At 50.8% G+C, this 15,524-nt stretch overlaps 1 protein-coding gene across 1 annotated transcript in view; it reads right to left on the reverse strand.

The window, feature by feature from the left end:
* The window catches only part of RASA3 (RAS p21 protein activator 3), a 120,024-nt gene that overhangs the window by 29,503 nt on the left and 74,997 nt on the right, over positions 1 to 15,524 (reverse strand). The window contains exons 5-7 of the mRNA XM_037042097.1: positions 12,941 to 13,017; positions 622 to 702; positions 160 to 232 (exon numbers count right to left, since the gene is read on the reverse strand). Of these exons, the coding sequence (XP_036897992.1) occupies positions 160 to 232; positions 622 to 702; positions 12,941 to 13,017 (231 nt within the window). The remainder of the gene's footprint in view (positions 1 to 159; positions 233 to 621; positions 703 to 12,940; positions 13,018 to 15,524) is intronic.

Here is a 15,524-nt window from a genome sequence, read left to right on the forward strand (position 1 = left end):
CTGAAGCTGCAGGGCAGGACGGGTACTGTTTTGTGTGCAGGCAGTCACCCAGACCTTTCAGGAGGAAGCGAGGGACTGAGATCCTTCAGACCCGGACGTTTTGCCAGAGAATCTCGGTGTAAGGTTTCAACTGCACATTCAAGCCACTCCAACACCCACCTCAAAATAAAACACTTCGTCAAACTGAGGGTTGTTGGTCTTCTTTTTCACTTTTGTCTTCTTTGCTTCCGATCTGGAATCAAGGGAGGAAGGACCAGGATTAAAAATAACACTTTTGATGCCAAATCTCTCAGCCTTAAGACTGAGCTATCAAATGCACAAGTAATTTGCTGCCTTTATTTATCTTATAAATATTTCTGTGTGTCTCCAACCCCAGATGGCATGCAAATCAGGAACCTTTACTGAGCCAAAAATACTCCACAGGAAGAACATAAAGGCATTTTTCTTCCACCAGACAATTTTAGGGCAATAAAGGGAACAAAAGAAAGTCAGAATTAGACATTCTCACTCGCAGCGTACCCTGCCTTCCTCTGCCTGAGGAATCCTCACCACTGTTCCAGGTGACTGTCACCCACCCGCCAGGCCCAGAGTCTGTAGTAGGTGTTGGGGACAGATACTTGCCTGTATGGTCCTGCTAGTGTCACAGTGGCATAAGGGTCACACTGCCCATTCACAATGGGGAGGCCCTGGCATTCCAGGATGCTGAGGAGAGAAGTGGGAGGGGCGGTCAGGAGCACGAGATGAAGGGCCCGCGGGCTGCCGCGTGAGGCCCCTCTGGGGTCCAAGAGAGCAGCTGTCTCAGCAGCTCAAGGCCGAGAGCCGTGAGTTCTGGCTTAGTGCTGGTCGCCAACTGCCCAGAAACTCCCATCCAATAAATGGTAGTGGACACACTGATGAGCAACCCAACAACACTGAGCGCGGTGCAGTGTGTGCTGCATGCAGGGTAACGCAGCCTTGCATGGAGGAAACGTTTCTGGTGAATCTCCGTGAGCAACGTCACTGCCTCACTTCCTAGGAGCTGGGTGCTTTTCCAGAGCTGTACCCAACTCACGCACTGATCTCTCTGATCACCTTACAAAGTTGTGCTATTGTTAAACGTGTTACCTGAGGCTCTGGCAACATGAAGGGGCTTCCAGTGAGAGCCTGTGCCTAACCTCCATGTCACACGCACCTCTTGGCGGCAGCAGCCTCTGCAGTCTCGACCTGCAGGTTGGATCAAACAGTCGCTCCAACTTGCTAGCGGTGGCAAGTCTGGCAGGATGAGGTCCGGGGCCAAATGTCCCAGCTCACGGTTGTGTTTAAATTCTGGACCACAGTTAGTTTCACCACCTCCCTGAGCATCCTTGTTACTGTTTCCGTTTCATCTGTCGTGCCGAGGTCAGTTCTGTGGATGGCTCCTCCTCCAAGCTGCAGGTCCCCTGCTCCTGCTGCTGCCACGTCAGTGTCAGGCAGACAAGTGGATGTGGCTGGTGTCCCAATTCTGGTGTCATCTGTACAGAACAGAGCTGCTAGGCCTTGTGCTGGTCAGCCATTAAGAGTCTCTCACTCTGTTCGGGCTGATTGTGGCGATCTTGGTCCGAAGCTTTGCGCAGGGAGGGGCCGGCAGCTCCTGTCTAAGGTGAGGTCAGCCCCACTACACGGGCAGCCCTCCTGGAGCTCGTGCTGAGTGTCCCGAGTAAAGGCAGGGCTCTCCGCTGGGCTGCAAGGGACTCAAATGACTCCCAGCCCCGTGAGGGGCCCCCTCGTCCCACAGCCCCCTGCCTGCCTGACCCTGCGGCACTTCCCCTTGCACACTCACGCTGGCCCCTAGTGCTCTGTGAGGCCCCTCCTCTCCAGCATGTGTGCTCGGTGGGCTCAGACCCCTAACGACAGGTCTCCTCACCTGCCTCCCTGTCCCATGTCACAAGCATACCTCCAGGAGGAAAGCTGGCCACTATGGCTCACCTCGTATTCTTCCCTTATTTGGGGGTCACTAAGCTAAGCTGCCAGCTGCCCAGGTTCTGAAATGGTCCAGTCCTCCAGCATCCAGCCCTTCATTAGGGTGGGGGCGGGGACCCAGTTCCTACTATTCCAGTGTGGCCAGAAGCAAAGCACTAATTCCCACGTTTGAATGTGAGTCTAGCTACACAGAGAGGTACAATCATGTCCCCTCGAATATCTGAGTGCCACGCTTCTCCTTGCAGTTGGGAAGCTGCAAGGCAACCACGCTCTCTCACGCCTTCGGAAGTCAAGTGACCCAGCTGCTCTGTGCCCCTGGGGAAGGCTTTAGGCTCCAACGTTTCACCAGAATCTTTCTTTCTGGGCAAGGAGTTTGCTTCCTTTATTCCTCCTTCAAGGCGCTTCCGGCCCTCCGACCTGGTACCATCCCCGTTCTGGGCCAAGGGGTTTTTTGTAAATTTCTCCTCTTTTCCTTTCCGTGCCACTTTTCTTCTGGAACTCCTGCTAGATAAGGTTGGGCTTGGCCCATTATTTCAATTTATCTAACAGTTGTCGACTCTTTCTCTTTTTCTCTACTCTCTGGACTAGGTCTGTGTTTCTCTCCCAGATTACCGACTTGGTCTTCAGTTTTCTTCCTCCGTTCACTAAGTCATCATTAGAAATATATTCATTCATCCCTTAATCCACCACTACAGGTTTATTGATCCATTAACTCATCATTAAACAAGCATTTGTTGAGCTCTCGCTTTCTAGGCTCCTTTCCAGGAAGGAGACTGGAGCCGTGAGGGGACAAAAGCTCACCTGTGAAGCTCAGGCCCCGTGAAGCTCGGGCTTGCTTGGCTGGCACAGCAGCCAACCGTATGACAGTCGGTGGGTGACATATCATCACAGTGTGCGGTAATGCAAGCCAGGAGACAAGCTACACGTGACATGGAGAGATGCAGGGCGGGTGTCACCCCCTCAGGTGGCTGGGAGCCTCTGGGAGGAAGTGGCCCCCAGACTGAGGTGTTATGGACCAGGGCTTGGCCTACATAAGCTGGGGTGAGAGGGTCCCCAGAGAGAAACAGCTCTGAGACAAGAAGCCAGGGCAGGGACCACAGCCTGTTCAGAAGGAATAAGGGGAGGCCCACGCCCCCTCTGTGCAAATGGTACACATTTAACATGAGTGCATCTTTTTATTACATTCAGTTGTTGATCAGGAAGTTTCAGACAGCCGGTACATCCCTATTGTGGATCCTCCTCTTCTCCCGTCTAGTGTCTTAGAGACACACGGGCAAATGTGGGGCAGCAGCTACCTAGTGTGGTTCAGCCACCATGGAGATGTCGCTTGCACTCCTTTCGAAGGCCTGTTCGAGAGACGCTCCATTTCTATCTCAGAGCAGTGTGGCTCCTGATGCAGTTTACACGAAGGCATCTCGGAGAAAAAGGCAAACCAATACCCTGCCATCTGGCATGCAAAATGCACAACCCGGAATAAACACGGTGCTAGCCTCCCTCACACCCTCCTCCCAGCTCACCAGCAGCGGGCTCACTTCATTAGCACCCTCACAGCTTTAGCCGGATCGCAGCTCAGCTGCACAGCCCGGGGCTCGGGGCGAGGTGCTCTCCTGCGCTGCTTGGGGCTCCTGAAGCCAAGGTTCATTTTACTTCAAAGGCGTATACCCACCTGGTGCGTCTGTCTGGGCTTATTCCATTCAAAACAAATTTCACAAACACTTAGGATGTTACAGGTAAATAGAGGGAGAAAAATACAATATTTACTGCACTGGGCATTCTTACATCCTGGCAAGGACACTTTGAAACAGGTGACTAATCTGGACTCTAAAGTACCAGAAATACAATATTTTGTGTCTATTTTAACATTTATAGGTTTCTATATTCAACTTGACCCTTAAAATAGTTATGCCTCACTAGAGGAAGAGCTTGCAGCTGTGAACTTGTTTCTATTTTCTTCCCTCTAGGGGGGCAAGTGCTGTGCCTCCACCTCCTGCCTCCCTGGGAGGAAACACCACGCACCTGCTGCCCTGGCGGGAGGGCAGGTATGAGGCCTGCAGAGATGCCCTGGTACCACCCCTGGTCACCAGCAGAGGGCCCACCTGCTGCCTGTCCAGCCCTCCACCGCTGCCCGTTGCTTTGAAAGGCTTTCTGATTCTAGAAGGAGCCCATCCCCTGTTTTTTCTTTCTGTAATTCCTTGGTAATAGAAAATAAGATCTACTGTTAAAAGCCTGCAAACAGGCAACCTCTCAGTCGGGTGCTCCTGACTGGCACACTGTGCCGCCTCCTCTGACGATCAACACCTCAGAGCCCAGCGGCCCTGCAGGGCCCACTGCTCCAGTCAGGAGAGCCAGCTCAGGGGGCATTTGCAAGTCAACAGGACTCTTGTCTGCCTGCAAAGTGACAAAGTTTGCAAGTAGGAAAACATAAGGACCCTCACTCTCAGACAAAGCGGGCAGGCACAGGATGTCCAAGAGAAAGAATGGAACAGTGACAAGAAACGAAGGGCTGTGAAAGGGGCAAGCGACACTGAGAACGGGCACACGCACGTGTCTTCCTCCCAGCTCGGTCTTCCCACACCAACGGCAGCTGCGTTCTACCTGTGCACATGGGCGCTCTAAAGGCACAGAATCAGGGTCCAAAGAAACACCCATGAACAGACAGTTCATCTTCGATCCACAACAGGATTTCTGTTCACCTGGTGCAGACCCTGCGGCCTGGCACACTGCCAGGTCACACAGGTCAAACCTGACCGCTCCACAAACGGCTGCTGGGCCTCCACACTGCGCGCAGCAGCCTGGCCACCAGGCTCACGTTCTCCAGGCTTTCCCAGCAAAATCCACATTGCGTGTTATGAATGTGACATGTTAACGTGACTCCCCCTCTAGAATGTAAGCTCTGGAAGGCCTGGCACAGTGGCAACGTCACTTAGTAGGGGGTCAGCGAGTATTTCTGAATGAATTATTAAAAGCTGTGTTTATCTTTGTTGGAAATAAAAAAGAATCATGAGATAGGACCCAACTCGCAGCTTGAAATCTAGTTGGAAAGAGAAGCCACTCGTGCGTGAGCAGGCAGGAACAGGTAACTGTCCAAGGCAGGGATCTGTAGGTGCCGAGTTCACGTACAAACCTAAGAACACTCAAAAAGGCGGGTCACCAAACAGCCTGGGCCTGTCAGGCACCAGGTAGGTCCACAGACTTGGACGCAGAGAGTAAAACAAGAGAAAAAGGTGAGCTGTGACCAGGAAAAGCTGCAGTGCGGAGGCAAAAAAGGTGGTATTTCTACAGGCGCGTCCAGAGGGTTCTCACAGAACCACAGGAAGGCTTCGCACTGGCGGGCCCAGCCCAGGTGGAAAACCCTCTGTTGCTACTTATTTTGTAAACATTTCCCATTTCTTAAGCCTTTCACTGGCTAATCCAGGGAGGGAAGGAACCGGTGATGGGCTTCCTGCCGTGCAGCTGGATGGCCTGCAGATAATATCCATTCTCAGGAGCAGGAGGAAGGAGTAAGGGCAGGAGCCTCCAGCCTCCCGAATTGGGGGCTTTTGTAGGAAATGGACAACCTCAGAAAAGAAATTTCAAGGACTCGCGGGGCAACCTGCAGTTTGCTCTTCAGGTCAGCGGGGAAGGGTGGACCTGGCAGCAGAGAGGGGTGTGCTGAAGCGGGGAGAGGGAAGGCCTAGGAAGAGACCTCGGCCCAGCCAGAAGACCCCCAGGGACCCCACCAGAGGCTGTGTGGGTCAGATGAGAGGAGAGGGGAGCCCAGGGAGGACCTGTGGGGTGGTATTCCCCCAAAAGATGTGTCCACGTCTTAGTCTGGCATCAGTGAAAGGGACCTTATTTCAAAAAGCATCTTTGTAGACACTCAGGTTAAGGATCTGGACATGAGATCATCTGGGACTTACGACAGGTGACCTTATATGAGGGAGGTTGACAGACGCAGGGCCGGGTGAAGATGGAGCAGAGACTGGCGCAATGTGGCCAGCAGCCCAGGAACGTGTACAGACCCAGACGCTGGGAGAGGAAGAAAGAGACCCTCCCATGGACCCTTCAGAGGGACTATGGCCCAGCTGGATCACAGACTTCTGGGCTCCGGCACCGGGAGAGAATCAACTTCTGCTGCTTTAAGCCACCGAGATTATGGTACTCTGCTAAGGCAGCCTCAGGAAGCCAACACACCTGTGACGAGGGAACGACACACCAGGGAGACAAAGCACACCCCCTGGGCTGTGAGCCCAGGCCCCGCAACGTCTCCAGCACTTTCTAGTGAGCGAAGCAGGAATGAGTCTCAGTGCCGCTGGGCAGAAGGGAGGGCGTGCGGTGATTCTCAGACGAGGCGAGAAGGTTATTTATTGGAATGAGCTTGCCTTTGTCAGACTGGCTTCTCTTCAGTGGCCCATCACCCCAGCTCTTAATTTCTCCTGAGCCTGTCTGTAACCTACCATGGGGTTGGCCCAAGACCCTGGTAACCTTTGAGACGCCAGGCCACAGGGGGAGGACCCACATACATAACTGCTTGGGTTCCTTTCTACATCCGGGGAAAATGCCAGCATAGATGCTGTTACTGTCCTACCGAAGGAAGATGATACACAGGGAGCATGAGTAATTCACCCGGTGTCACAGTGAAGGGGGATCCTGCTGACCTCGGTCACCAGGAGGTTGGGTCCGGAGCCCTTGACCCTGATCGCACATGGGTGCCCACTGTGCCCCGTCCCATCCCGACTCGGAGTTGTTTGTGGGAAGTCTCGGGCATGTGAAGCAGACTTAGAGAGCGTGAAGAAATAAAGTTATAAAACGCAAAAACTACAGCGATGTTACTGGGAAATTTGTAGCTATTAACAACCACCTTAAAAAAGAAAAAAAGACCTCGTATTGATAACAAGAACTTTTACCTTAATAAACCAGACAAAGAAAAAAACTAAACCCGACGCAGGCAGAAAGACGAAATAACCGAGATTAGAGCGGAGGCCATGAAACAGAGAGCAGACAGGCAATGGAGAAAACCCAGTGAAACCCCAAATGGGGTCTTTAAAAGATCAACAAACCTGACAAGTGTTTAGCGAGATGAGTGATTTGCAACCTTGCTGTTCCCATGGCACACACAAACAAATTACTAAAATCCTGCAACACACCAAAAATACATTTTTTTGCCAATCTCTCAAAAAAAAAACTAGGTATAATTTTGATTCATTCAGACCAAACGGCTATTGCTGTGTTGGCTGCTGTCATTTTTTCATTTGACAGTCTAAGGGGAAAGAGGACCGTGCCCCCGACTGAACAGCCAGGTACCGCATGCTTTATAAAGTCTCCTGGCACAGCCAGTGTGCCATGCCAGACGGGCTGAGAATCCCTGAGCTACTGACCAAGAACCGAAGACTCAAATCATTCAAATCAGTGATAATGAAGGGGACCTTACTAATGACCTTACAAAAGCAGAAGTTTTAAGAAATTACCGAAGACCTAACTAAATGGAAAGAAACGGCGGTCAAGGGTTGGAAGACTTAGCACTGTCCCTTCCCCAATCTGATGTGCAGAGTCACTGCAACCCCCGTCAAACGCCAGGCGCCACGTTTGCAGAAATTAGGATGCTGACCCTAAAATCCGCGTGGAAATCAAAGAAGCTCGGAAGAGCCAAACAACCAGGAAGAGAAGGACCAGGTCGGAAGACTCACATTTTCTGATTTCAAAAGTGACTGCCACTTTTGAAAAGTCTCCTTAGTGATGGAGACTGTGTGCACGGGCACACGGACACACAGACACAAGGCAACCGATCAGAACAGACTCTACACGTGAGCTCACACAGTGACAGCCAGTGGTTCCCAGCAAAACGCCAGGACAGGGTGATGGCAAAGAATGGCCTTTTCAGCAAATGACGCTGGGACAGCTGGATATTCAAATGCAAAATAATAATAATAATAATGCTAGCCCCTACCTCATTCCATACAGAAAAATTAACTCCAAATGTATCAAAGACCTAAAGTTCAGAGCTAAAAATATAAAAACCTTAGAAGGAAAACATAAGGGTAAATCTCTACAATCTCAGATTAGAAAATGGTTTCTTAAGATAAGACAAGCAACCAAGGAAAAAGTAGGTAAATTGGATTTCATCAAAATTTAAAACTTTTGTATTACAAAGGGCACTATCAAGAAAGTAAAGATAACCAACAAAATAACATAATTGCAAATTACATATTTCATGAGAGTCTAGTATCTAGAATATATGAAAACTGTTACAACTTAATAATAAAAATACTAATAACCCAATTAAAAATCAGTAAAGGTCTTAGCCCTGGCTGGTGTGGCTCAGTGGATTGAGTGTTGGCCTATGAACCAAAAGTTTGCCAGTTCAATCCCCAGTGAGGGCACATGCCTGGGTTGCACACCAGGTCCCCAGTAGGAGGTGTGCAAGAGGCAACTGATTGCTGTATCTCTTGCAAACATCAATGTTTTTCTCCCTCTCTTCCCCCCCCCAAAAAAGAAGTAAATACAATCTTTTTAAAAATTAGTAAAGGACTTAAATAGACATTTCTTCAGAGGAAATATAGAAATAGTCAACAAAGACAAGGGAGGATGGCCAACAACTTCAGTCATTATGTGCAGGAAAATGCAAATCAAAACCACTTCACCCCCACGAGCCCGGCTACAGTAAAAAAGCCAGCGGCCAACACAAGTGTTAGCAAGGATGTGGGGAGACAGGAGCCCTCCCATGCAGCGGGTGGGCGTAACGTGGGGCAGCCATCATGGCGGAGAGTCTGGCAGTTTCTCGGAAAGTTAAACACAGAGGTACCACATGACCTGGCATTCCACTCCCAGGTATATACCCGAAAGAAACGTAAATGATAAGTTGGTACAAAAATCTTGCACAGGAATGTCCTTAGCAGGACATTAGTATTAGCAGGATATTATTATTCACAATAACCACAAAGTGTTGACAAACCAAATGTCCACCCATGGATGACAGATTAACAAAATGTGGTGCCCCATAGAACGGGACACCATTCATCCTTGAAAGGAACCAATGCCGACACACGCTACAACTCGGAAACCCGGGAAGACATCACGCTGAGCGAAAGCAGCCGGGCCCAAAGAACCACGTGCTGTGGGGCTCCATTTATGTGAAGTGTGCAGAACAGGCAAATCCACAGACAGAAAGCACATCAGTGGGGCCGGGGGAGGGCTGGGGTGCGCCTGCTCATAGGGATGAGACCACAGCCTGTGGCGATGGCTGTGTCACCTTGTGAATACACTGAGATTATGTACTTTAAAAGGTTGAGTTTTATGTATGCAAAGAATATTCTTTTGGAAAAACAACCTACATCAGGAGGTGAGGTGAGGAAAGAAAAGTCACTGGCCCCTCAGAAACTTCTGAGTTCCTCCATCAGAAAATACAGGCCTCTGTGGGAATCCTACTGCTCTCCCCTCAGGACACCCCCGTGGTGGACTCTGAACAACATGTGCTGGTGTGAGTACACATGTAGACTAGTGTGTGTAAGCATGTGTACATGCACACACCAATGTAATGGCATGTGCACTAGCATGTGTGCTAGTATGTTGTGCTAGTGTAGGGGCCCCCAACCTCCGGGCTGTGGACCGGTATGGGTCTGTGGCCTGTTGGGAAGCGGGCTGCACAGCAGGAGGGGAGCTTGAATGTTGTACACTTGAATCACCCTGAAACCATACCCCACCTACCCCAGTCCCTGGAAAAATTATCTTCCACGAAACCGGTCCCTGGTACCAAAAACGGGTGGGGGCTGCTGTGCTAGTGTGGACAATAGTGCACACTAGTGTGTGTATTAGCATGTGAGTTCTTATGTACTAGGTGTATTAGTATGTGTGCCAGAGTGTGTATCAGTGTACACTAGTGTGTATCCTTTAGTGCATGTACTAAAGGGTGTGATGGGCCCAAACCCTGCTCAGCAGTCACAGAACGGTCGCAGGGAAAGGAAGCTCCATCTTGTTCCCTCTCCAGAGCTCCCCTCCTACTCTGCTGGGCAGGGCGGGCCCTGGAACACCAGCTGGGACATACCCAGTACGCAGGTGCTGCTGAGCACCTGCAGGGCGTCAGGCCGAGGAGACAGCAGTGAACAAGAAAACCCGCATTTCAGGGGAAATGCACAGAACAGAGCAGTCATCAACCACCGCAGTGTGGAGGGGCAGGGGGCAGGAGCACAGAGGGCTGGCTATGCCCATTCCAGAAGGGGATGGCTCCTTGGGGATGGCTGAGTCAAGACCTGAATTAAGGGGCATCTGGAGAAAGGGAATTCCAGGCAGAGGGTGACAGGAGCAAAGGCCGAAGCAGGGTGGGCTTGAGTGAGAACCTACAGGAAGGCCATGACTGGGCAGCGTGGGGAGAGAGGTCCTGGCCCAATAACGTCAGTACCAGCACCTCCTGTGCACATGGGGGAGAGTAAGCTGACTAAATGCAGTGCTGATGAGAATGGTTGTGCAGCTGACTGCTGGGGGGCAGAACCCAGAACTTGGTGAGGTGGGTGGTTAACATCCTGATATTCAAACCGGTATTTGAGCAGGAAAACTGTAGAGTCACACTGGCAGACCGCCTCAAGAAAGCACTTTTGGAACAGGCACAGTTCATCCCTTTGCATGAATTTGAACCCAGTTGGAAAAGCATAGCTGCTGGGGCCCAGTCCTAACAAGGCGTGCTCCGCACAGCAGTGGTCTGCAAGGATCCAACACATGCCAGGCAGCCTGAGGCCGTCATGGTTCCAGTGGCCAGAGGAATTGCCTCCCAGGAAACACTGGGAGCATGGAATCTTCCTGATTCCCACTCTTACATCTTGTCTAAACCAAAGCTCCTTAAAAAAACAAAAAAAGAGGCCACGTGCACAGCACACTCCTGTGTTTCATAACAGAACCCCAAGCCCTCGGCCCGAGATCCAAGTCACCCGCCTCTGGGATTTTCTGTGCCAGCAGTGGGCGGGTGGAAAGAGCTGCACACCCACACCTCAGGCGGCTGCTGCTGCTGACAGGCAGTCCTGACTTCAGACGATTGTGTTCCTGGAAACCACAGCCTGACGTACAGCCTAGTAAGACACAGAGCCGCAAGGGCTGCAGCGTTCTGGTGCATCACACACGGAGCAGACCCTTCCAGCCTCCACGTGGCATCCTGGGGCCAGACGGGGCCCCTCTGGGGCCAGAGCTCCCAGCCCACCTCTGTTTGCCCTCCAGGCTCCGTTGTCTGCTCAGCCAGGGCCTTCCTCTCTCCCCGCCACTAACATACTTTCTTGTTCTGCGAGGCTTGTGTTAAGCAGCCTTAAGTCCTTTTAGAACAAGGCATACACCAGTAAAGAAATAAGAAAATAGGCAACTCTCTCCTCAGGGCTACAAAATCGGAGAGCACTGCAACTACTTTAAGAGGAATGGAAATAATGAAGGAGGTGAGGCTAAAACTCGCTGAACTCATCTCCCACACACTCCCCGGTCCCCGGGGAGACTGGAATTCTCACCTTCTACACCTGCTACGCATGTTCTATACCCCGTCTTTTTTCCCCATTTAATTAATTATTGTTCAAGTACAGTTTTCTGTCTTTTACTCCCAACCCAGCCCACCCCCCCAGTGCTCCCCACCTCCCTCCCATTCCCCACCCCCCACCTTAGTTGTTGTCCATGTGTCCTTTATCCTTGTTCCTATGAATCCTTCCCCTTTTCCCCTGAGATTCCCTCCCCTCTCCCCTCTGGTCCCTGTCAGCCTGTTCTGTATTTCAGTGCCTTTGGTTATATTTCGCTTGTTTGTTTTGTTGTTTAGCTTCCTGTTAAAGGTGAGATCATATGGTATTTGTCTTTCTTTTGTCTTTCTAACTTGTGCTGCTATGAACATCGGGGTGCATAGGTTCTTTTGGATTGGTGCTTCAGGGTTCTTAGGATATAATCCTAGCAGTGGAATTGCTGGGTCAAAAGGCATATTCATTTTTAGTTTTCTTAGAAAATTCCATACTGTTTTCCATAATGGTTGTACCAGTCTGCAATCCCACCAACAGTGGACTAGGGTCCCCTTTTCCCCACAACCTCTCCAGCACTTGTTGTTTGTTTCTTTGTTTATCATAGCCATTCTGACTGGTGTAAAGTGGTATCTCATTGTGGTTTCAATTTGCATCTCTCTGATAGCTAGCGATATTGAGCATCTTTTCATGTGTCGCTGGATCCTCTGTATGTCCTCCTTGGAGAAATGTCTGTTCAAGTCCTTTGTCCATTTTTCAATTGGGTTGCTTGTCTTCTTAGAGTGGAGTTGAGTAAGTTCTTTGTATATTTTGGAGATTAAACCCTTGTATGAGGTATCATTGGCAAATGTGTTTTCCTGTACAGTTGCTTCTCTTTCTATTTTAATACTGTTTTCTTTAGCCATGCAAAAGCTTTTTATTTTGATGAGATCCCATTTGTTTATTCTTTCCTTTATATTCCTTGCTCTAGGGGACATATCAGTAAAAATGTTGCTTCATGAAATATCTGAGATTTTCCTGCCAATGTTCTCCTCTAGGATTTTAATGGTGTCACGGCTTATATTTAAGTCTTTTATACCCTGTCTTTTACTGAGCCCTACACCATGCCCTTTAGCACGTGCTCCACTGTGTCACTATATCGTGTCCTCCTGCGTGGTCTACAGTGACGGCTCTGCAGCCCACACCGACCATCAGATGACGAATGCGCACTGGACAGCCAGGACAGGTCCCTCTTGGCGAGTAAACAATGGGGGACCCTCCTCACTGCCTTCGTCCAGACCCTGCTGTGGGCAAGTGAGAGTAGAATCCCGGTTCCTCGTTTGTAACCGGCGTGAAACACCAACCTCTTTGCCTAAACAGTAACTTTGAGTAGTCACTGCTAGGATGAGCGTTTGCTTTCCTGAGTGCATCAAGAGCATGCCAGAACCTCTAAAAATGATGTCATCTGGGGGAACCATCCAGTCTGTGAGTTCTGATTCATTTGTGTGAAAAACAACCACCTGCCCCAATCCCAGGGGTCAGAGTTACTATTCTGGGGCATATTCATGTCTTACCGCGCGGCCAGCTTGTGGCAGACAACGCCCGTGTCCGTGATGACCTCACTCAGCCTCAGTTCCAAGTGGACCTTGCCCTGAAAGGCACAGGGATAGAGGGTCACAGGGGAATGATCACACAGTGTCTGTTCACAAACGACGGCTACCTCTGCCCCCACATGGCGCCCACTGTACTCCCTCCAGCCCCCGCCCAGATCCCAGTGATGAGGACGGCATGACTTCCAGAGGGTTAAAGGTTCCAGTCCATCAGGTACACTGGGCTCCCAGCTCTGATGGTCACAGGAAATAGGCACTGAGAGGCCTAGGCCTTGGCCTGGGCACACATGGCAGCAAATGCGCCCAACCACTACCCAGCTGTGGGAAGGGCTGGACACGGTCCTTTCAGGCCTTTCTTACCTGTACAGCAGGGTGACCTCAGGGAGGACAAGGGTGACGGTCAGGCAGGATGCCCAGCAATAAGTCCTAGACATAGGACCAGACTACCAGCATTGCATCCGGGTGACCATGGGTCTGGGCCCAGCTTCTGGCTGACCTCACCCTGCCATGAGCAAACCTCAGGGCTAGTAACTGAGGGAGGGGCCTCAGTACCATGCCAGCTCTGAAGGGGCCAGACGAATGCCCCAAGTGACAGCAGTGACACTGACAAAGCTGATTTCCTGTGGCTCTTTTTCACTGAGCACCGGCCAGGGTTTAGAACTTTCTGCACTATCCCATAATTCTCAGTACATCCCATGAAGTGGGCACAGTCATCCTCTGCTAAGATGAGAACACTGAGGCTGACAGCAACCAGCAACCTGCCTTCTAAAACCAAACCCAGGACAACGGTTCATGATAAAACAGAGTAAGGCCCTGGCTGGTGTGGCTCAATGGACTGAGCACAGGACTTCAAAGCAAAGGGTCACTGGTTTGATTCCCAGTCAGGGCACATGCCTGGGTTGCAGCCCCGTAGGGGGTGCACAAGAGGCAACCACACATAGATGTTTCTCTTCTTTCTCCCTCCCTTGCCCTCTCTAGAAATAAATAAATAAATAAAATCTTTTTAAAAAATTAAAAACAGGGTAAGAACACATCACAAAACTGTCCCCTGTGAAGTCTGGTTCCTTACCTGCCTTCTCAAAGGCACTGGGCGCCAGTGCTTCCTCGGTTTAATTTGGCCACGGCCATTCAGACTGATATTCCACTAATTCGTTCTAAATGGGCTTCTAAGAAGTGAAAGAATGTGTCTGGGGTGAGATGGAGCCCCCACTGCTGACGCCCAGGCTCGCCGTCCCATTTCCTGTTTTTCCCAGAAGAGGACGACACGTCCACACCAGCAGACCCTGTGACTGCTCATGTTTCCTCTCTGAGGGCAAACACTTCCTTACCAAGGTGGCAGATACTGTCAGCCAACTTGTGTTGTTGTTATTGTCTGGGGATTTGGGAGAGGAGGGTGCGGGTAAAACAAAACAATGCGAACGCTATACATAACCACAAGGACTTTCCCTCAGAGACGCGCTCGCAGACCTGCCCAGCAGACCTGCCCCTTCACAAGTTCACATCTGCTGTCACTCAGCATCGCTGACGGCTGGGGCCACGCACACGGTCTGGGCATCCCAGCACCGCCAGCACAAACAACCCAGCCCACGGATGCCGACGCCCAGAGGGACTGAGGGCCACGCCTTACACCTCAGCATGGGCAGGAAGTTTGGGTTTTCTAGGCTCAGCCTCTGCACAGCTGCCGTCTGAGCTCACAGAGCACTGGACACAGACGTCCTGGTCTGAGCATCAACCTGCTCAGCCACATACGTCAAGGCAAGTGCAGGGTCAGGAAGGAGGCCTGACCTTGCCCTTTCCTTCCTGGAATTCCTTAAACCCTTAGAAAGATTCAAGCTGGGTCCCGGTACCTGGACAACCGCTAACACTGACTGTCTGGAAAACCCTTCCCATAGGAAGGTCTGACACCTGAGTCAGATTCTCAGACATGATCTAGAAGCGGCTGCTGAGGTTTGCCGTGATGGCCCATCAGTGCTGCTTTCTGAATGTGTACTTTCAGAGCAAGTTCACTAAAGCAAAACGGAGCACTAGGCAGAGCTCAGTGGCTGCTGGACATCCTGGGAGGAGCCGAGGGAGGACTCACTGGCGGCTGATAAGGGACTGCCTCCCTGCCCATCCAACACCAAGGAGGACACAAGGCATGGGAGGATGGGAATGCTTCCAGATTCCAGAGTACATTTTGGCAGCCGCGACTCGCTGTGTGGACAGCCCACAGCTCAGGTCTGTTCCTGCCAATTGCCTCATTCTGTTCCTTGCATAGGGTCAGGGAAGGAACAGGAGTGACTAATCCTTTTTAATAAAGTGATTTACCAGAGATCTTTAAAAACATCAGTTCCAGGAGGAAGCAAGCCGTTTTTTAAAATTGTCCTCTGCCCTCATTCTGTGACTGACTGGCCTCTCGCTGACCCGAGTTTTGTGACTCTTTTGGACACACGCCTTTTACTACAAATGACAGAGTAGATGGATTCAAGAAAATAGATAGCACCCTCTGCCCTTCTAAAAACCACAAATGTGACGTTTTAAAATGAAACTCTCTGTAGGGAAAAGATTG

Source organism: Sturnira hondurensis, unplaced genomic scaffold, assembly GCF_014824575.4.
Source record: "Sturnira hondurensis isolate 20B ecotype Veracruz unplaced genomic scaffold, ASM1482457v3 Scaffold0003681, whole genome shotgun sequence".
NCBI lineage: Eukaryota > Metazoa > Chordata > Mammalia > Chiroptera > Phyllostomidae > Sturnira > Sturnira hondurensis.